Here is a 21,369-nt window from a genome sequence, read left to right as displayed (position 1 = left end):
TCTCCTTTTCTCACTCCTCTCTCCAGCCTAGATTTCTCGTTCTGTTTATTCTCTCTGCCCGCCAGCCCCACCTAACCCTCCCCTGCCTAGCTATTGGCCATTCAGCTCTTATTAGACCAATGAGGTGTTTTAGGGAGGCAAAGTAACACCGCTTCACAGAGTTAAACAAATGCAACATAAAAGAATGCAACACATCTTTGCATCATTAAACAAATAGTCCACAGCATAACTGAATGTAACACATCTTCAACAAATATTCCACAACACCTCACCTGGATCATTTGGTGGGTGTTAATGGTTGCAGACAACCCTGCAAGGTGAGACTTATGTTTTTGCACTAACAGAAGGAAAGAACCAAATCCCAAAAGTAGTCCTCACACCCACACTGCAGGGTGCCTACACACATACAAATACAACAAAAAACCCTCTAACATGAAAATAAATAAACCAGTTATTCAACATGAACATATGGTTAGCATTCACCCTCACACACAATTCGATCGATAAAAAGAAATTTTAAAACTGAGTCATTCCATAAAAGCATAAATCACATTTAAAAATATTTAAAAGGAGAAAAATGAGAAGTGCACAAAAAAAGAAAGAGAGAGAGAGAGAGAGAGAGAGAGAGAGAAGAAAAAAGAAAGAAGAAGGAAGAAGGAAAAAGAAAGAAAGAAAGAAAGAAAGAAAGAAAGAAAGAAAGAAAGAAAGAAAGAAAGAAAGAGAGAAAGAAAGAGAGAAAGAAAGGAAGGAAGGAGAAAAAGAAGCAAAGTATTTGGAATGTGCCTGAGGTTTTACCTGACACCATAGGTAATTCTCTTCTGACCCAGGAATTCAAAAAATGTTCTCCCTGAGGGAAAGAAATTCAGGTTACTGACTGATTTATAAAATACACATCTCTCTGTGAGCTGCAAGTGAAGGACTTCCCCCACTAAAGCCAAGTTTCCTTAGAGCAGCAGAAATGTTCACAATTCTGTCCTTTAGTTTTGGGTTGATTCCTATCGATGTTGCAAAATGGGAACTTTCTCAGGGTCACTCTTAGGGGACACACAGCTCAACAAAAGAACTGCAGTCACACACAGATGCTTTTTGACTCATGAGGACCTGAGCCACAGGAAGGAAGCTCACCTCAGAAGGACCTTTCTGATTGAGCAACTCTCCCTCCGAGAAAACTGCACCCCGACTTTCAGTCTGTGCTCTCTGCAGACGCTGCTTCTGAGTCAGTCAACCATGACATCCCCCCTTGGCTTCTGTTTGGGCTAAGTTCCCACCTCTTGCCACTAGGAAGTCCTTGCTACTTTAGAGCCTAGACAGCCAGGGGCAGGAGCCAGCTCTGAGGGCCCTGCTGTCACCAGGAACTAGGACAGAAGACTGAGTCAGGCATCCAGAGGGAGGCAGCAGGAAGCCAGGGCAGTGGCCTCAGTCAGAGGGAAGATGAGGAGGCAGCGGAAACCACCCAAAGCCAGCCTGAAAAACCACCTCACATGGGTCCAGCTGAGCAAGACCACAAGATTGTTGTGTCTCCACTCTGCAGAGGAGAGGTGAGAGAATGGATCCATGAAAAAAAATAAAAATCCTCACCCTGAGGATTCAGATATTACTAGGTAATGAACACACACTGTTGTCAAGAGTTTGCTGTTGTGAATTACCGTTACATGGACAAATCCCTCGTAGCTTTTAATATACTGGGCAATTTCCTCTGAGGATTTCTTACTTTGAAGAAATTCACACCTATAATTAAAATATACCCCAATAAATAGAGATGTTCTAAATCACAATGAGCATTTGATAAAAACCTATTGAACTACTGGACTTTATACATCAGTGAAACTGTCAAAAGCAAAAACAAAACAAAAACCAACTTGCCCCCAATAGCAGGCACAAGTCCTGCCCAGGTCCAAACCAGATGGTGGCCCAGGACTGAGAGGGGGAGGTAGACACAGGGTCCCACCCTTCACCAAGAAGCTATTTGCAATCGATACCTGCCGATAACGGGAAAATCAGTCTTTTCCAATGGAGTGTCACTTGTGTAGCAAGCACACTCCAGGACAGGCCCCAGGCCCGGGAACAGTTGGCCGACACAAAATGAACTCCATATTATTTCTGTGGGCATTTGTTTCGTTTTGGGTTTTTGTTTGTTTTGGTTTTTGTCCTGTAAGTTTTTTAAGTGTTTTGGTTTTCGTGTGTGTGTGTGTGTGTGTGTGTGTGTGTTGAAATTGACTGAGTAGCAAAGTGGGGAAGATCTGGGAGGAACTAGAGGGGGAAACATAACCAAACTGTATTGTGTTAAAAATTCACTCCAAACCTCATACTCATGAGAATTACCATTGTTTGTTAATATTAGGGACAACACCTGTGGTTATTAAAACTGGCTCTTCAGATGGCTTTTATTTTTGACTTTATAATGAGGTGCCCCTGTGCTGCCCAGGCTAATGATAAACTCCTGGCCTAGAGCAATCTTCTGCCTCAGCCTCAGGAGCAGCTTCAGCTGTACGCACACACCACAGTGCTCTGCTGTCATCTCATTAAACCAAATGTGCAAGACAAGCCATGAAGAGACGGCCACACAGTAAACAGAGGGGGGACTCCGGTGCCGTTCTGAGGGGATGATGTTCTCAATCACAATGAGCATTTGATAAAACCTGTTGAACTACTGGAGCCTAGTTCTCCTGGTCAGATCAGCCGGTGACAGTAGAGAGAAACAGGAAAATTAGTTTACCATATTCCACCCGCTAAACAAAAAGATCATCACAAGATGTAAAGTAACAGATATTAATCTATTAATTTTGATTTTTATAATGTATTGAACATCTTCCTGAAGGGCATTCCTTTCCCATAAAAATGAAGCTACTTTTAAGATTAAACAAAATTCCTCTAACCTCTTTCTCATGGTGTGGTAAGGAGTGGACTGAGAGCTCTTTGGTCAATGGGGATGATGAAATGCCCTGTTCCCATCTAATGGCATGAGAAGATGAACTCCATCACATGACCCAAAAAGGTCTCAAGGGTTCCATTAAATGTCTGTGGCAGCCAGGGATTGGCTCCATTTTTCACATATTTCTATGCATTGCTCTATGTCTGAATGTAATCCACGTAGCACACAGCACCTGGGGTGGACTACAGAGAACTGAGGTTATTGGTCCTTTGAAAAATATTGTAATAAGTCAACTTGCTTTTAAAATGTTTCAGTACTTTTTTTCTTTTGAGATAGGATCTCAACATAGGCTCACTTTAGGCTTTCTGGATAGCAAAAATAAAAAGCTTGAGTTCCTGATCCTCTTGCCTCCACCTCACAAGGTCCGGAATTACAGGCATGTTCCCACCTTGACATTACTTTTCAAATGGTATTCTAAAAACTATTGCAGTTGCTAGACATGATGATACAAACCGCAATCCCAGAACATGGGAGTCAGAGAAACGCGGATTGTAAGTTTGATGCCAGTCTAAGATACATAGCAAGTTCATGTTTCAAAACTTAAAATTACACTTAAATCAGCTTACATTTATTATTCAGCTTTTTTAAAACTATAAGAAGATATTCAGATATTTTGTCAATATTTCATAAAAGCAGTGATCAAGCCAGGGTTTAAAACTGAAGTCTAAGAAACTAAGGATAAATAAAACAACAAGAAATTTGGGGCCTGAGTTCTGATGCCAGCCCTGTGCTCATGCTGACAAACGGATGGAAGGTATATCAGTCATTGCATGTAATGCATGACAGTTTTTGCAAGACCTACAAGCTATACATTATTATCTGCATTTTACATTCAAGATTCTAAGAGGGTCAGGGCTTCATTTCAGAGCTGGAAGTCAGGCCGCCTGCATGTGCGAGCATACCTCAGTCCTCCTCTATCTGGAGCTTCTTGTGTGAGAAGGCCTCACTCCTTCAAGCTGTGGGGCCAGTCCCTGAACTGGCTCCTCTCCTTGTGTGGGTCTGTTCCCTCTGCTCTGTGTCAGAGAAGGGACAGAGGGCCACTGGAGGCAGATGCGCAGCCCCCATTAGGGCTGATCACATGATTACTTGGGAACGATATGGCATGCGGTGGTCCAGAGTACAGCCAGCAACACTAAACAGAGGCTCTGAGGACAAGCAGACATGGTAGAGACGGTTTAGGAGCCCAGGAGCAGCAGCGTGGGTTCTGGCTGAGGCCGGAACGAGGCAGGTCCATCTGCAGGGCACACTGCCACTTCCCAAGGAGCCACAGTGGCATTCTAGGATCTGCTCATCATGGCCCCATCATCCCTGTAACCACACCGCTGGTTTTCAGGAAACTGTTCTCCCTCTGTCCACTCTGTCTTCACCTCTTTTTCCTTTCCTCTTTACTCCTTCTTCCTTCTAACCTCTTTTTCTCTTACTTTCTTTTAGACTTCTTTTCCAAATAATTTAAGTGAAGAAAGTAAAATGTGAAATTTTCTCACCACCTCACTGCTCAGCAAACTCAAACCTAATATACAATGAAACAATATAAAAAGATTGTTTCGTAACATTTCCTATACATTTTATAATATAGTTTAAGCATCTTTGAAAGGCTGCTCGCCCTATGTGAATTATGCACATCTATGTTTCCATTTAAACATTATCCTAGATAACCTTATATTTTTTTCAGCATGGCTGCCTGTGTGCAAGGTGCCTTGTAAATTTTTACCTATTTGTGTGGTGATGTTTTGTTTTTGTTCTAACAAATAAAGCTTGCCTGAAGATCAGAATGCAGAGCCAAGCCACTAGTTAGCCAGAGGCCAGGCAGGGATGGCACACACGCCTTTAATTCCAGCGCTCAGGAGGCAGAGGCAGACGGATCTCTGTGAGTTCAAGACCACCCCGGGGCGACACAAGATTGATCCAGTCCAAAAGAGCGAGGCAATGGTGGCACATACCTTTGATCCCAGCACTTAGGATCTCACATCTTTAATCCCAGCACTAGGGAGGTAGAGACAGGAAGTGATGTGGCAAGCTTGCTCCCTTCTGGCTGAGGATTTTGTAGAGGTAAGAACTAGTAGCTGGGTGCTTTGCTTCTCTGACCATTCAACATTTATCCTGATATCTGACTCTGGGTTTTTATTAAGACCAATTAGGATTTGTGCTACATACTTGGTTGTGGGTGACCTAGCATCTACCCAGGAACCTTTCTGTACACAGTAGTAGATTACAAATGTTTGGAAAGAAAATAAAAATTTTCCAGGCACAGTGGTGCACACCCACAATCCTAGCGCATCAGAGGCTGATGCCAGAAGATGGTCAAGTTGAGGCCAGCCTGGGATATATAAGGGAACCATGTCTATAAAATAAAACAAAATCCCTTTCAACCCAAGCACCAACTTGCTGAAATTACAAAATAATGCTGCCAAAAATAAATAAATAAATAAAAACATTCAGCCAAGAATAAAGTGTAGGAGATTATACAAGACAGATTAAGGAACTTCTTTAAAAAAATAACTGACAAGGAAAAAGATGAGAAAAAAAGTAAATTTCTAACTCTGATCTGCTAAGACAGCTAAGAGGGGAGATGTGCTTGCTACAAAAACCGACAACCTAAGTTTGATACCTGGGCCCCACAGCTGCAGGTCATCTTCTGACTTCTACACACACCTTGGCATATGAACAGCACCCCCTACCCCCACACTAAAATGTGTAAGAAAAATGGAGGAAATTTGACATGAGGCAGTGATGCCATCTTCCTCTAGGAGACATAATGATGCTGTGGTCCAGCTTGTTTTTAAAGTCTTATTGCTGTAATAGCAACAGCATTGTGAGGTCCCTGGAATTCACTTTGAATTAACCTGGTTATTGTTATTCCATGGAAAACAGTGGCAGGAGATAGATGAAATATTTACTGGCCAGGTGCTGACAAGTATTTATTATGCTATTCCTTTTATTTTTATGAGCTATTCCATAATGAAAGTTTAAAAACCAGTGAGAGGAATAAATCTTTATTTGTCAGAATTACAAAACCAGTACTAATCAGATCACTAAATATAATTATCATATACATTTTCTAAGCAGGGATCTAAAGACCACGCCCACTGCAATAACGAAACCTTGAATCTTGGAAACAAACATTTGTGTGTGTTTGTGGTACTGGCATGTGGGAAAACTATGTATCTGGTCCTTTCATCTTTTAGCAGAGGGTGGCTTTAAACTCCCAATTCTCTAGTCTCCACCTTCCTAGTGCAGAGATTACAGGTACACACGACCTATGCATCCAGCAAGCATTTTCATTTGGTGCATGTTCTGCAGTATGTGAAACTGCTTGTAATGCTTTAAACATTCTTATTTTCTTTCATTTATACAGCAATTCCACCCCTGTGCAGATTAACGCATTTATTAGTTAAGGTAAATCCGGGATTCACTGCTTGACAAGACATTATCTTAGTATTGGGGATAATAGGAAGATGGGTTAGTAGGCCAAACACCTCACCACAGCATGGGGATCTAGAGTCTGAATCCCTGGTACGTTCATGCCAAGGTGGGGTATGGTCACACATGTCTTTAACTCTACCCTGGGATAGCAGAGGCAGGCAGGTCCTAGGGGATCACTAGCCAGATAGTCTAGCCAATCTGAGTTCTGGTTCAGTTATCCCAGTCTCAAGATAGGTACAAAGTAATAGGGAAGACATTCGAGGTCATCCTGTAGTCCATATATGCGCATTCACTTACACACACACACACACACACACACACACACACACCAAACCAAAACCGTGTCTTGAAATCAAAGCAAAATAACTTTTTTTGGTTTTATTAAGATAGGGTTTCTCTATGTATTAGCCCTGGCTCCTCCTCCTTCTCCTTTTTTTTTTGTTTTTGTTTTTGTTTTTGTTTTTGTTTTTCAAGACAGGTTTTCTCTGTTTAGTCCTTGCTGTACTGGAACTCACTTTGTAGACCAGACTGGCCTTGAACTCGGAAATCTGCCTGCCTCTGCCTCCCAGTCTTGGCTCTTCTAAAACTCACTCTGTAGACCAGGCTGACCTCAAAATCACAGAGATCTGCCTGTAAGTTTGTGTGTGACTAGCTCTTCCTTGCTTGAAAAATTCTGGGTGATCCTATATTGAATAAGAGAAAGATCAGAACTCAAAGGAATACTCCAACAATGTGGCTCTTTTGTCTCTAGTTTTATTCTGCTTTTTTAAAAATTGCAATCTTTAATCCTAAAATATCTATTCACTTACTTGGGGAACCACTTGGCATGCTCCTTCCAAGGATCGTCTCCTTCTTCCCAGTTTCCCAAGCATCCACCACAGGAGAAACACTGCACAGTGTCCCTTTTACCTGCAGATGCAGAAAAACATTTTGACTGGCCAGCAATGGTACCAGATGTCTCTTGGAGGTGACCATATTTTACCAAACCAAAATGGACTCTTCATGACCTCTCTGGCTGAATCTACATCCAGAGTTCCACTACTGTAAATGACCCCAATAATGCAATTCTGCGTATTGGACCTCCACCCTCTAGCTATGGTCTTCTTTCATAGGCATATCCCAGGGCCCTGCACATCCTAGCTAAGCAGTCTAGCACCAAGCTGTACCCTGAGGCCACAGCAATATTTTCTAATGTCCATATTTAAAGAAAAGTAACCTTTTATTATATATATATATATATACATATACATATATATATATCAAGCTAATAATGCAACAGTTAACAATTGACAAATACTGCAAATAAAAACATGAAACTAAACTTTATGTTTTACAGAAACACCTCAGAAGATAGAATCCAGTTACCTGTAAAGACAAAGCCAGCTGCTGAGAGCACACGGGGCGATGTCCCATGGGCATAAAACGGCCAGTTCTCAAAGGACTCCAGTCTGGCCTCCTCTTCTTGGTACCTTGCTTTGCCACCTCTCAGCTTCTCGGGACTCTTCACCCTGATGTCATACTTGCCGATGTTACCGACGTCTTTGCCCAAAAGGAACTCACATTCTGGACGTAATCTCTTGTGACTTTCTAAGGGAACTTCCCTGAGGTTGGTGCCAAAGAGGATTAAGCTACAGCAGAAGCACTGAACACCAAATTTCACCCCAGTGTAGTAAAACCCAGCGGCTGCCATCTCCTGTGGTGTCCATGATCTGAATGTGTCATAGGTCACGAAAGTCTTTAATCGCTTGGCTTCACTGCGCATGTGCGAGTTAAAACCTTTCTTCATTTTTATTCGTTCTTTATGGTCTTCTTCTTGTTGTCTCTTGGTGAGCTGAGCTGCATCCACACCAAGAAGAGCAGAGAGCTCAGGGAGAAACTCATCATCAAACTTGGGAACTTGCTCAGAGACCTCCCCATGAGTGGCCATTTTCTAAAAGGAAAAGGAAAGCAAATGGTAGTGGCAGTGATGGTTTTTATTATAAGAAGCATGAATTCAGGGCTCATGAGGTAGCTCTGTGGATAAAGACACTTGCAGTCAATCACTGGACCCATATGGTAGAAGGAGAGAACTGACCTCCATCCACATGGACACAGTGATACATATACTCATGCTCCCTGCCCCACACAACCAAATAAAGGCAATAAAAAAATTTAAAATGCAGATCATGTCTCAGCTTATAAAAAAGGCAGAAGATATTGAAGAAATACCTAGATTGTCAAGACAAAAAGGAAGTTGTTTGGGAAATTATAAAACATCAATATTCAGGGCTGGAGAAATAGCTTAGAGGTTAAGAGCACTGACGACTCTTCCAGAGGTCCTGAGTTCAATTCCCAGCAACCACATGGTGGCTCACAACCATCTATAATGAGATCTGGTGCCCTCTTCTGGCTTGCAGTCATACATGCTGTATACATAATAAATAAATAAATCTTTGGGAAAAAAATCAGTATTCATCTGCTTACTCAAGAAATAATCGCTGTGTCTGCTTGTATGCCAAGCAATCGGGCTAGACCATGAGGAACAACATGAACAAGACAAAGAGACCTGGTTCCATTTACAAAGGCTTCCAATTATTTTTTGCTTCTTACTCTGAGATAGAATCATGCTATGTATCCCATGCTAGCCTAGAACTCGTGGTCAAGGCAGGCAGCATAGGAAATGGTTTAGCCTGGGACTCTATTTGGTTTAGGTTACACACATCTTCCTCTTGAATAACCTTTATATACTACACACACACACACACACACACACACACACACACACACACACACACCCTCCTCCAGACTCCAGCCTGCACTGGGCTACTCTTATCTCTGAACCACTCCTGGCAACAATCAAGTTTAGACAATCTCTAGTCAAGTGTATCACCAAAGTAATAGGAAGGAAGAATGAACACGTTGAGCTCGCATGAACTGGTTTGGGGCCCATGCGCAGGAAAGTAAAACTGTGTTCTCAAGCAAACGTTTATAGAAATTGTGGATAATTAGTATGCATAAGAGATTCAGATGCATTATGGGAGAGGACATGCTCAGGGACTAAAGGTTTGGCTAGTTTAAGCCTGTCCACCAAAATAGAGAACCACTCTTACTACCAGTAACCAATCCCCTCCTATCCTTCAACCCTAGGAATGAAAGCCTCCAAACAATAATCAGGGCCCTTCAGTACTCTCATTCACATGGACATTTGTGCTGTGGATATCACTCTGTATAAATAAAATGCTGATTGGCCAGTAGCGAGGCAGGAAGTATAGGCGGGACAAGCAGAGAAGAGAATTCTGGGAACAGGAAGGCTGAGTCATGAGACGCTGCCAGCTGCCGCTGCCATGAGTAGCAACTTGTAAGATACCAGTAAGCCACGAGCCATGTGGCAAGGTATAGATGTATAGAAATGGGTTAATTTAAGATAAAGAACTAGGGCTAGAAAGATGGCTCAGAGGTTAAGAGCACTGACCGCTCTTCCAGAGGTCCTGAGTTCAATTCCCAGCTCCCATGTGGTGGCTGGCAACCATCTGTAATGAGATCTGGCACCCTTTTCTATATACATAATAAATAAATAAATCTTTTTTACAAAAAAAAAAGATAGAAGAACTAGATAACAAGAAGCCTGCCACGGCCATAGAATTTGTAAGCAATATAAATCTCTGTGTGTTTACTTGGTTGGGTCTGAGTGGCTGAGGGACTGGCCTGACCGTGGGCCAGGCAGGACTGGAGAAAACTCCAGTTACACATTTGTCCACCTGACAGCGTATCCCTCTCTAAATCTGTAACATCACTTTGCTCTGGATAGTTAGTTATTTTGCTTCTTTTAAAAATCTGTGAGCCCAGCCAGGTGGTGGTGGTGCACGCCTTTAATCCCAGCACTCCAGAGGCAGAGGCAGGCAGATCTTTGTGAGTTCGAGGCCAGCCTGGTCTTCAGAGTGAGATTCAGGAAAGGCGCAAAGCTACACAGAGAAACCCTGTCTCGGAAAAAAAAAAAAAAAACAATCTGTGAGCCTTTATTTTCAGTTTTCTGAATAAAAGGCCAAGAGCCTCTTAGAACACCCAACCCAGACCATCTCAGCCTACAAAATGCTATACAGGTTTGCATCACCAAGACCAGTTCCAAATGTTAATTATGAAATCATTGTTGTGATGTGGGCATATATTTACCATGCATGTTAGAATAAAATATATACAAAGTTCCATAACCTGGTAGAGACAATTTGACAAAATTACTCAGTTCTTTAAAACTGTTGTGTGCTGTGAACATACTTTTCAGGTTTAGTGTTCTGCATGTAAATTCTGTAAGGTCCAAAGTGGACTGCAAAATGGTAGTGCTAGTAACAGTGTCCTAACTCAGGCAGGACTCTGGCCAGGGAAACAGAAGGTTGCTGAGTAAACAGAAGCCTAAACTCAGCATTCCTCAGGAAGCTCAAAAGCAGGTTTCTGTTTACCAGGAAAATCACTACCTGCCTTATCTACCTGCCTGAAGCAGTCAACTACCTGAGGCAAGGGCATCTAGCCTGCACTGACTCTCAGGTTGTTCTGGACTATGGCTCTCCTCTCATTACAGCCTGTCTCCCTAAAACTGACAAGGCTTTTCCTATGCTGCTACTCTCTGCCCTCCAAGAGAACACCTGGCAGTTTGATTTCCCAAATAAACTTTTCTTTCTACCCACGGAGTGGTCCAGTTTGGTGGTTTCACTGTGCCCTTGCTTACAAACTCCAGGTGCCCCACTGTTGCAGGCAAGGATCTGAGTCTGGCAGGCAGCCACCAGGGTTCCCAGGTTCTTATACCTCTTTACCATGGGCTGTATGGAGCACATGGATAGTTTATTAAAGAAGAGATTCTGATCAGCTAAGAATGATGGGGGGGGCGGGGAGTGGGGGCTGGAGAAATGGCTCAATGGTTAAGAGCATCTGTTGCTCTTCCAGAGGTCCTGAGTTCAATTCCCAGCAACCACATGGAGGCTCACAACCATCCGTAATGAGAACTGGTGCCCTCTTCTGGCCTGCATGCATACTTGCAGGCAGAACACTGTATACATAATAAATAAAACCTTTAAAAAAAAAAAAAAAAGGAATGATGCCAGGCCTGGATCATGACCCCAACCCAAGAGAGGAAGGGTAAACAGCTCTGCATGACATTTCACACAGTATCTGCCTTTCCCAGTGTTTTTACAAAGCTAGCTCTTCTTGAGCATGCTCCCTTGGTTGAGTAAAGCCCAGGAGGGGAAGGACTTCCAGTCTTGCACTGTTGCTACCTTTCATGTTAATCTCTGAAACCTCCTCCACCACCCTATTCCCTATTCTTTGGGAACATAATTATTGTTATTAGGTGGCCACAGAATTTATTTCCTCTTAGTTAAAAGTTACATTGCCCCATTAGCAAATATATATCTGCAATGTACTGGGGTGGGTTTTAGGGACTGAGCCCGGGTTCTCTTTTTTGGCTGACAGGCTTGGATTAACCAAGCCCTTAGCTCTTTCAGTGGTCTAGGGTGGGTGTTAGAGATCGAGCCCAGGGCCTTTTGCACACTAGGAAAGTGCCCACCTCTCCCCATGAGGAGAGCCAGCACAGCCATGGGTATCACAGGGACCAAGAAAAACAAGCAATGGTAGACAGAGACACAAGACTCTGGGTTCCCTTTTTATTTTCCCACTACTACTTAAACATTGTTTACCTAGCTACTAGAGATAGCCCAGCAACCAGGGCTTGAGCAAACGGTATTTTTTGCTCCCTTATCTTAGTTCTTCCTTTTGCACTCTCCTGCCCTTAGGGACATTCTGATCTGCTCCAAAGATTCGAACATTTCATATCACCGTCTCCTCCTTAAAGAGCTAATCCAACAGGCTTGTCAATCACCCAACCAAGAGACTTCCACAGGAAATCTGATTCACCTGAAGATATGCTATGGAGATGGAGGAATAATTATCTCTGTTTAGGTGGAAGCCCTGCCACCAGCACCACATACCCAAGGAGTCTGGGATGGTTAAGTGGAAGCCCCGCCTCTCTCTCCCCCCAGACCCCTCCCCTAAGAAAGCCCGCCAAGAGTCAGCCCCTCCCCGGGGTTGCTCAGGACCACACCTACAGGCTACTTTGAAGACCTGGTCACCGTACCTGCCCTGTGCTCTCATACTCTCTCCCGCCTTCCCAAGAGTCACCTAGGAGTCGCTTTGCTCTGCTCATGAAACCTGGACTTAATAATTCGGGCCTGATCTGATTTATTACATCGGCAGCGTTACTTACCGCAGGGGAGGTGGGGGATTAAAACTTTTCAATGTTGTTATTTACAGAGCTTCCGCCACACCTTACTGCTAAGCCTGCTCAAAAAAGAAAAAAACAATTTTCTCAATTCTAACTCAAAAGTTGTATCTTTGATAGTGTGAGACCAACATGAGCCATCTTAGAAATAAGACCAAAATGCTTTCACCCTAAAATTAAGGCCTAAGATTTCTCCTTTTGGGAATAGGCCATTAGTTACTGAAACCAGTCAGTCCAGATTCCAGAAACCAGGAAGTGTAAAAGTACAGAGCCACGCCGGGCGGTGGTGGCGCACGCCTTTAATCCCAGCACTCAGGAGGCAGAGTCAGGCGGATCTCTGTGAGTTCGAGGCCAGCCTGGGCTACCAAGTGAGTTCCAGGAAAGGCGCAAAGCTACACAGAGAAACCCTGTCTCGGGAAAAAAAAAAAAAAAAAAAGTACAGAGCCACAAGAAAGTCAAGAGGTAATGCCTGCCAGACTATGTAATGTTCTCTCCCTGGTTTCCAGGGCAACTGACCACAGAAATGCCCCTACCTGAGGGCAGCCAATGAGAAATGGTGGCGGGCAACCACTCCCTTAGAAGTAATTTCTAGAAGGAGAAGCGAGCCAATCAGAACTGTACCCGTACTAGCACCCCTAAATGATGTAACCTTGTGATTTTTTCCCTTTAAAAGCTGAGCTTGCAGACAGGTGGACGCTTCCTCCAGCCTCCACTGCGTTGGATGTATTGGACGAAGTCCCTGCCTAGGCTTGTATTGCTTTTGGATATCCAGAATTAAACCTTGCTTTTGCATTCCGGCATGCTCGTCTTTGGTGGTCTCTCTGGGGGTCACTGTCTGGGAACAACAATAGCTCGATGGTTACAAGCACTGGATGTTCTTCCAGAGGACCAGGGTTCCATTCCAAGAATCCATGCGGCTGCTCGCAAAGGTCTGTAACTCCGGTTTCAGAGGGATCTATCGCCCTCTTCTGGCCTCTCTGGGCACCAGGTAACACCTGGTCGCACAGACGTACAGGCAGACAAACACCCACATACATAAAGATAAATAGTAAATAAATAAAATTCTTTAAACCTGTAACTTTTCCTTTTTTCCTTTTATTTCATTCTTTGGATGTTGACCAAAAGCCTAAGCCCGGGCTCCTGACACTTTAGACTGCATTTGTGGAGGTCTCTGAAGCTCTCCACGCCCAACCCCGGCAGCCGCTTGTGGAACTCCATGGCTGAATTTGAGTTCTTGGGTCCTAACTGGAAAGCCTAACTTTCTCTCCTCTTCTCCATCCCTCTCCTTCTGGCAGCTGCCATGATTTATAGCTTGCCTGCCCCACTGTTTTCCTCTGAAACGCTAATAAAATGATCCCCGAGCTTCCTTCTGATTCTCTAACTTTTTTAATTAACAGGACTAAGAGCCCACAAAGGGAACCTCGGTTTTCCCTTAACACTTTGTGTGTGTGTACATTTGTGATGTGTGAGTGTAGGCACACCCACGCCACAGTGTTCCTGCGGAGGTCAGAGAACAACTTTTGGAAATTTTTTTTTTTTTCTCCAACCTCCTCCGTGGTGGGATCCAGGGATCGAACTCAGGTTTGCAAGGCAATTTCTTTTATGTGCAGTGCTTTTGTTTTCGTTTGGTTGGTTTTGGTTTTTGTTGTTGTTTAATTCAGTAACTTTTCTTAATGGCTAATTAGTCCCCTACAAACAGAGCATTTAGCTTATTGCCATTTTTCTCGTCATAAACAAACATTTCAATATGCAAAAACCAAACCTTTCCCCCAAGCTTTAACATTTCCTCAGAATCAATTCCGGAAAAAGAATTGCTGAGTCAGCTGCATGCATATTTTTAAGGATTCTGATGTGTGTCATGCACTGGCTCTGGCTAATGGTCATCTGGGGTCCTTTACCTTCAGTATGGCCAGGGTCCTGCTCCTTCCTCAGGTGGCTTCCTGCGATGGGACTTCACATATCAGAATTTGTGTCCCTCTGTAACAAGAATGAAAGTCTGCTTACAAACTGAGAACTGATTTCCCAAGGGAAAAGATTGGTCGGAAATCTTGATGACTTCCTAGTCCAACATCCTAGTGGCCATCTGGGGTGGTAGTCATGGTCTTTGACAAGAGGCTCCAGTATACCGACAAGTATGTGGCTAATTCTTCCTTGGAACTGAGGTTGTGTGGATCCGTCAGAACCCACCCGACAATGGCCATGAAGTTCCTAAAGAGCCTGCTCTCATTCAAACCACACAGGAATTAACTCCTTCTCTGCAAACACCTGCCATCCAGCACCAGTAACTGAAAACAGGTTTGCCAAAAATTTCAAACATGATACATGATTTCTCCAGGAATCAAGAAACCTAGCCAATTTTTGTTCAACTTTATCTCAATCTGGTATCTAGTACATTAATTTTGTAAGTTAGGGTTATTATGAGTAACCCAAGTAAATCCTAAGAATTTTGTCATTTTTAGGTTTTGTTTTTCTCAGCTAACCAGCCCCTCCAAGGGGTTATCTGATTGACTGGAACTTTCAATTCAATCTCAGATAATTCAGATTCATGCATACAATGAAGCAGTGCTGCCCGGATGAATCAAATTGAAACTTTTTGTCACTACTTTGTAACAGTAAGCAAGAGGATTTAAATATCCTCTGTGATAGCCAGTTGTGGTGGCGCACGCCTTTAGTCCCAGCACTCAGGAGCAGAGGTAGGCAGATCTCTGAGTTCAAGACCAGCCTGGTCTACAGAGTGAATTCCAGGACAGCCAGGGCTATACAGAGAAAACCTTTCTCAAGCCTCCCCTCCCCCTGCAAGATGATGATGATGATGATGATGATGATGATGATAATAATAATAATATATCCTCTGGGAGCATCTTAAATGTACATTGGTGTCCTTCTCCTTTCATAGCCTAGTTTTTAATTTCTTCTAAAATATGAATAAGAAAGAAAGTATGTACCAGCTCCTTAACTGAGCACCAGTGTCCCTGACCTTACTGTGCTCTTGCTATATAGTGTTGGTTAGCTTTGAACTTGTGGTAATCCTCCTGCCTCAGTCTCCCAAATGCTAGATAATTTAATGCATTCTTTTTTATTACATTTTGAAATTGTGTGTGTGTGTGTGTGTGTTTGTGTGTGCGCGTGCGCGCGCGCACGCGCGCAAAACCATGCATGGCAACTGTGTGGAGGTCAGAGGACAACTTGTATGAGTTAGGTCTCTCTTTCTACCAAGTGTATCCCAGGGATCACACTCAGGTTGGCAGGCTTACAGACAGGTACCTTTACCTGGGATTGAAGTGTGCCCCACCACTGCCAGGCAGGATACCCTAGGGGGAAACTGCTCTAATTATTTTTCTTTCATGATGTTGTGATGAATACTATGACCAAAGCCAAGAACAACTTAGAGAAGAAAAGGTTTCTTTTAGCGTACAAGTCCAGGTCACAGTGAGGGAAGTCAAGGCAGGAACCTGAAGGCAGATCTGCCTGCTAAAATACAGCATTACCTCCAACTAAGGGACTCACTTCACAGGCAATAAGTATAGCATAGACTGTGCAGAATGCTGCTTGCTAGCTGGCCCACAGACCAGCTCATAATCAGCTAGCCTTCTTATATAATTCATAACCACCTGATTAGGGATGGAACTGCCCACAGTGGGCTGGGCCTCCCGACATTAATTAACAATCAAGACAATATCCCACTGACATCTCTACAGGTCAATCTGATGCTTGAATTTCCTCAATTGAGATCTCCTCTCGGATAATTCCAGGCTGTGTCAAGCTGACCTCCAAAGCCAACCAGGGCAGCAGCCTATTACTGGTGTTTTGCTCTATGGTAATGCTGAATATTAATGTTTATTCCCATAAGTTAGTGCTGCTCTCAATCTTGGCCAAAGAAGTTCCTTCTGCAGTGGGCAGAAGTCATGTATATACTCCTGTCTGGTCAAAGTTCTCAGAATAAGTAGCTGTTAATGATCAATGAGACATCTATATCGACCTCATATTAGGATGAGAAGACAGAAAGAAAATAACTAATGAGGAGGAAGCTGTAAGATGTTGTTTTCTGGATATGATGTGGACATTGAACTCATAACTCACAGCAACTGTGGTTAACTGCACAAAGCCTCCTAAGATTAAGCCAGTCACCATTCTAGCACAGACAGGGGTGTGGCTCATAAGGCCCCAGGCCAGCTGAATAAGCTCATTGGCAGTTTATGGCTGCTACGGGACAGTCTTTTTTTTCCAGAGGTGTGGCCAGTTGTAGGTTCCCATAATGCAGAGGGTGCCCTCCCCACACCCATACAGACAGCACTAGTTGAACTCAGTTGATTATGAGGAAAAGGGGGGGGGGTGGACATGAAGATGGGAAAGGGACCTGTATGGGGTGTGTGAGGACCTAAGGGGGTATATGACCATATACATTATATGCATGCATGAAATCTCAAAGAATAAATTAATACATTTTTAAAGCTTTAAAGAAAATAAAATAGCCAAAGGATTTTAACACACAAACTCGCAGAATATATAAATCCAATAAATTTTTGGAAAGATTAAAAAAGATATTATATATATATATATCAAATAATAAGTAAAAAAATATTTTTTAAAAGAATCATCTACATTTCTTCTGGGTTAGACCTCAGAGAAGCCTGAACTGGCCTGATTGGCCTAACTTTTAAAACTCTTCTACGTAAGCATTTCAGGCAGGGACTCTCTATTACATCTCCAGAGGTCATTGTAAGGATTGTGGAATGAAGGGAAGCAAGGTCCCCAGTGGGCATCATGGTGAAATTCAGGGAAGAAAAGAGGTGACTGAGAGGCACTCCCAGAGAAGCTCCCTGATCATTCCCTGGAGATTTGCATTCGAAGGGAGGGGCACATACTAAAATCTCTACACTACAGTTCCAGGGTGCCGTCGTCAGGGCATGATATCATGTGCCAGAAGCTTGAGGGAGCTGGTCAAATCGTGCCTCCAGTCAGGAAGCAGAGAGCGATGAGTCCCTAATTTACTCTGTCTCTTTAAATTGACCTACTCTGGAGATTTCACAAGACTAAATTATAATATGAAGTCCTTCTGTTTGGTTACATTCACTAGGCATAATGTTTTCAAAGTTCATCCACACTGTATAGCATGCATCAGTACTTCACACTCCCTTGATCAACACTCTATTTCTGTATATGGATGTCATATCTTATTTATCCAATCATATTTATCCAGGCATTTGATTTGATCATACTGTTGTAGATTTTATGAATAATACTAGCGTACACATTAATGCTCAAGTGTGGGCATTTTTCACTCTAAAGTCTGTAAGTGCATTTTCATACATACAAATTAATTGCCCTTTGCTTCTAAGTAGCAGGTTTAGATATGGCAATACATTACGTACCATGGTCTAGTCACACCATTAAAGTTTCCTCACTACCTTCAGACTGTTTTATCCAGATCACTACAAATGCCCTTAGTTCCTCATTTCAGGCCCTTCATCACATCACATTCCTCATTGTTTTACTTCATTTGGAAAGAAGTTTCTTAGTACCCTGCACAGACAGCAGCAGACACGGCACTAACAGAAGAACTGCCTACTTGGCTTTTGGATTGTTTCATTGATATGTCCATGTGAGACAGGAACTGACCATGTAGTGAGTCCACAATCATTCCCCTGCCTCCACTTCTTGAATGCTGGGATAATGGGTGTTTTCCACCATGCCCAACCATCATAATTGCTTTAAAGACACTGCGGATTCTGCTCCTGTATCATCAGAAAGTTTCTTTTAATTCAACAAGGCTATAATAAATGAGAAACTTATTATGGTGCTCCGACGATCTGAGGAGTTGGTGGAACAGACTATATAACCATTAGCATAAATTACCATGTTTTGAAATTTCAGAAGTAACTCCATTTATTATGTCCTTTTTGGATATCATTTCTAATGATTTGCCTGAACATTACCATCTGGTTTACTAGACTTGAGATCTTCCCATTCTCATTGTTTCCTTCTTTATGGATGACACTGATCTTCAGATCATCATTCAACACAATTTGGAGCAAATGACCAAGTTATACATACAACAGCCTCTCTCATCTATTCCTCCGACATCTGGGTCACACGTAAAGTTCATCCATTTAGAGAACTTCTGAAAAATGAATCATTACTTAAACCAAAGGCATAAACTTAGAAACACCTTACTAACCACATATGACCAAACCACAGATCCTTGTCTGAGTTCTTAGCATTTCAATTGTCCCACAGGAGTAGTCAATTCAATACCTTTGGGTAGAGTTGAACAGATCCTCTTCATTACATGTTTTACATACTCTATCTTGGATCTGTCTCATCTAGTTTGGAATTTTTCTACTATCCATATTTCTGCAAAAAAAAAAAAAAACTGCAGCAAACTGAAGGTTTTAATTTTTTTCATGTGTTTTTATTTTGGTTTGGGGACAGAGTCCTGTTATAAGCCCAAGATGGCCTCCAAGTTGACATCCTCCTGCCTCAGTCTCCTGAGTGCTGGGATGATGTACATGTGCCACCATACCTGGCCAAACGGCAGACCTTTAAGGTAAAGTACACCTTTTCATTGAAAGGCACATCTGGCAATCATGCAGGAATGGTCACATTTAACAATACCTAATAAGATTAAAAAGAAACAAACAAAAACCTCCTTATCACTAGTATATGTCCCCCCTGAGAATCATTCCTCTGAAGCCCGGCCAGGGCCAGCGTCCTGCTCCTCCGCTTTGCACAAGGAACTGGCCAGGACTGGACAGCTTTGCTCAGTTACTCCATGTCTGCCAACACCAGCTGCCTGAGTCCTTTTGCTGGGACAAGACACCCTGACACAAACAGCTTAGAGAGGAAAGGTCACTCTGGCTTACAGTTTGAAGGTATAAATTCCAACGAGGCAAGGAAGACGTGGTAGAGGAGCAGAGGTTCCTGGTCCTCTTGTATCCTCAGCAAAGAAGCAGAGAAAGTAAGAAGTTGGGCCAGGCTATAAACCTGCAAGGACTCACTTCCTCCAGCGAGGCTCCGCCTCTTAAAGGTTCCACAAACTGCTCCAACAACTCTGGGAGCTGGACAACAGAACTTCAAACACATGAGCTGCCTATAAGGGCTATTTTACAATCATATCACAATAACCAAGAACCAGCAGCCTCCACCAACTTTCTATATATCTAGACAGCTTCCTCTCCCACCTCATCCTTATGCTCCTCTTTCTTTTATCAAAAAAATATTTTATTGTGTTTTCTTTCTTTTGTGTGTGCTTGTGGTGCGGTGCACACATGCCACCTCATTGAAGCATGTGGTGGAGGTCAGATCCCTCCTTCAGTTAGGTAGATCCTAGGGATGACTATCTCCCCATCTGATTCTTTTGTTTTGGCATAGAATCCCACACAAGCCCTTTAATGAGAAACCAAGAAAGTATTAGAGGAACTAAAACTCAAATTGCACAGTCAGGAAGCTACCAGTTAAGGCTCTGTATTGTTTTAACATGGTTAGTCAGGACCCCATAAGCGGTATTTCATTCTGAACAGTTTAAGATTGTCCTACTTTTTGTGACACTATTCTTGGGGAGACATGAACAAACATCTACTCACCCCAAATAAGAAACCAACCACAGCCCAAAGTAAGAGTACCACCAAAGTCCAAATTGAGGCCAGAAGTGGTGGTATACTTGGGAGGCGGGACTTGGGAGGTAGGGGCAGGCAGATCTCTGTGAGGTCAAGGGCAGCCTAGTCTACATAGCATGTTCCAGGCAAGCCAGAGCTATAGGGAAATCCTGTCTCAAAAAAAAGAAAAAGAAAAGTTCAGCTTGGTGAAGCAGTGAGTTTTATTGGGGTTCCTTACAGGAAGATGGGTGAGCAGCTACTTACAGGAGCAGACATGACTCAGTGTTGTAACAACAAAAGCCCATCCCAGCACGTAGACAGTACCACCTTCCAAAACCAAACAAAGGTGTAATCCATCAAAGTCCACAGAGTTCTGGGAAAGTCTCAAAATGGACTAACCTTGTTTTTAGCTTCTGTAGTTCTGCTTCTGGTTAGCTGTTTTTGTTACCTGAAGTGTGTCACCCCAGAACATGGATTTTGTGCTTACAGGTCATCCTAAAAAAGGCTCACGGCTACACTGGGATGTGAACACCCTGTGTAGCTGCCGTCCAGCTAAGGAAGTCTTTCTGCTGGCTTCAACCCATGTTCCAGTAGTCTTCTCTGGTGGAAACCCCACAACATTTCTGGAGGTTCCACTGAAATCCCAGAGACCAGACCTGGAGACACTAGGTCTCAATCCCTTGGAGCAAAGAAGAGTGATGGTCAGGGGACTTTTAGGGGGTGCAAAACCTGAGATGTTCCAGGTCCCCAGGGTTCCCTTTGATCAATTGCTGCCTAACTCTTTAGAGGGGTCCGACACCTCCATCCCAAAAGGAAACAAATTTGAAAGTCGCCTGGTCTGTCATCTGCCAGGGGTTAGTCTGATTAACCCTTCTATTTGGACATGTAGGAGAGGTCAACGCAACTGCTAATCCAGTGTCCAGGCTCTATGTAAGATGTCACTGGGTTCTTCTGTCTGTTCAGGTGTATATGAGTGTATGGTGGCCATCCCTGGTTGTCTTTACTGTGTCTCTATGTGTCTATGGATTTCCATCAGGTTTGTTTCCCTGTATTGACCAGTGGCTTTCTCTGGTGTGAGAATCCCTGGCTTAAGACCTGTGACCCATCCCACTGGGGATCCAAATCCTTTTGGCTCTGCCAGGTCACCCAGAGAAACCCAAAAAATCTCCACCTAT

General features: G+C 43.2%; 1 protein-coding gene across 1 annotated transcript in view; it reads right to left on the bottom strand.

Moving 5' to 3' along the window:
• Positions 1-20,278, bottom strand: part of LOC114694683 (baculoviral IAP repeat-containing protein 1e-like) — a 50,549-nt gene extending 30,271 nt beyond the window's left edge. The window contains exons 1-5 of the mRNA XM_037209476.1: positions 19,463-20,278; positions 14,498-14,576; positions 7,721-8,285; positions 7,165-7,264; positions 1,647-1,728 (exon numbers count right to left, since the gene is read on the bottom strand). Coding sequence (XP_037065371.1) covers positions 1,647-1,728; positions 7,165-7,264; positions 7,721-8,282 — 744 coding nt within the window. The 5' untranslated portion in view covers positions 8,283-8,285; positions 14,498-14,576; positions 19,463-20,278. The remainder of the gene's footprint in view (positions 1-1,646; positions 1,729-7,164; positions 7,265-7,720; positions 8,286-14,497; positions 14,577-19,462) is intronic.
• Between the last annotated feature and the right edge of the window lie 1,091 nt (positions 20,279-21,369).

This window comes from Peromyscus leucopus, chromosome 11 (assembly GCF_004664715.2).
Source record: "Peromyscus leucopus breed LL Stock chromosome 11, UCI_PerLeu_2.1, whole genome shotgun sequence".
NCBI classification, from domain to species: Eukaryota; Metazoa; Chordata; class Mammalia; order Rodentia; family Cricetidae; genus Peromyscus; species Peromyscus leucopus.
This window is presented reverse-complemented; position numbering and strand designations above follow the sequence as displayed.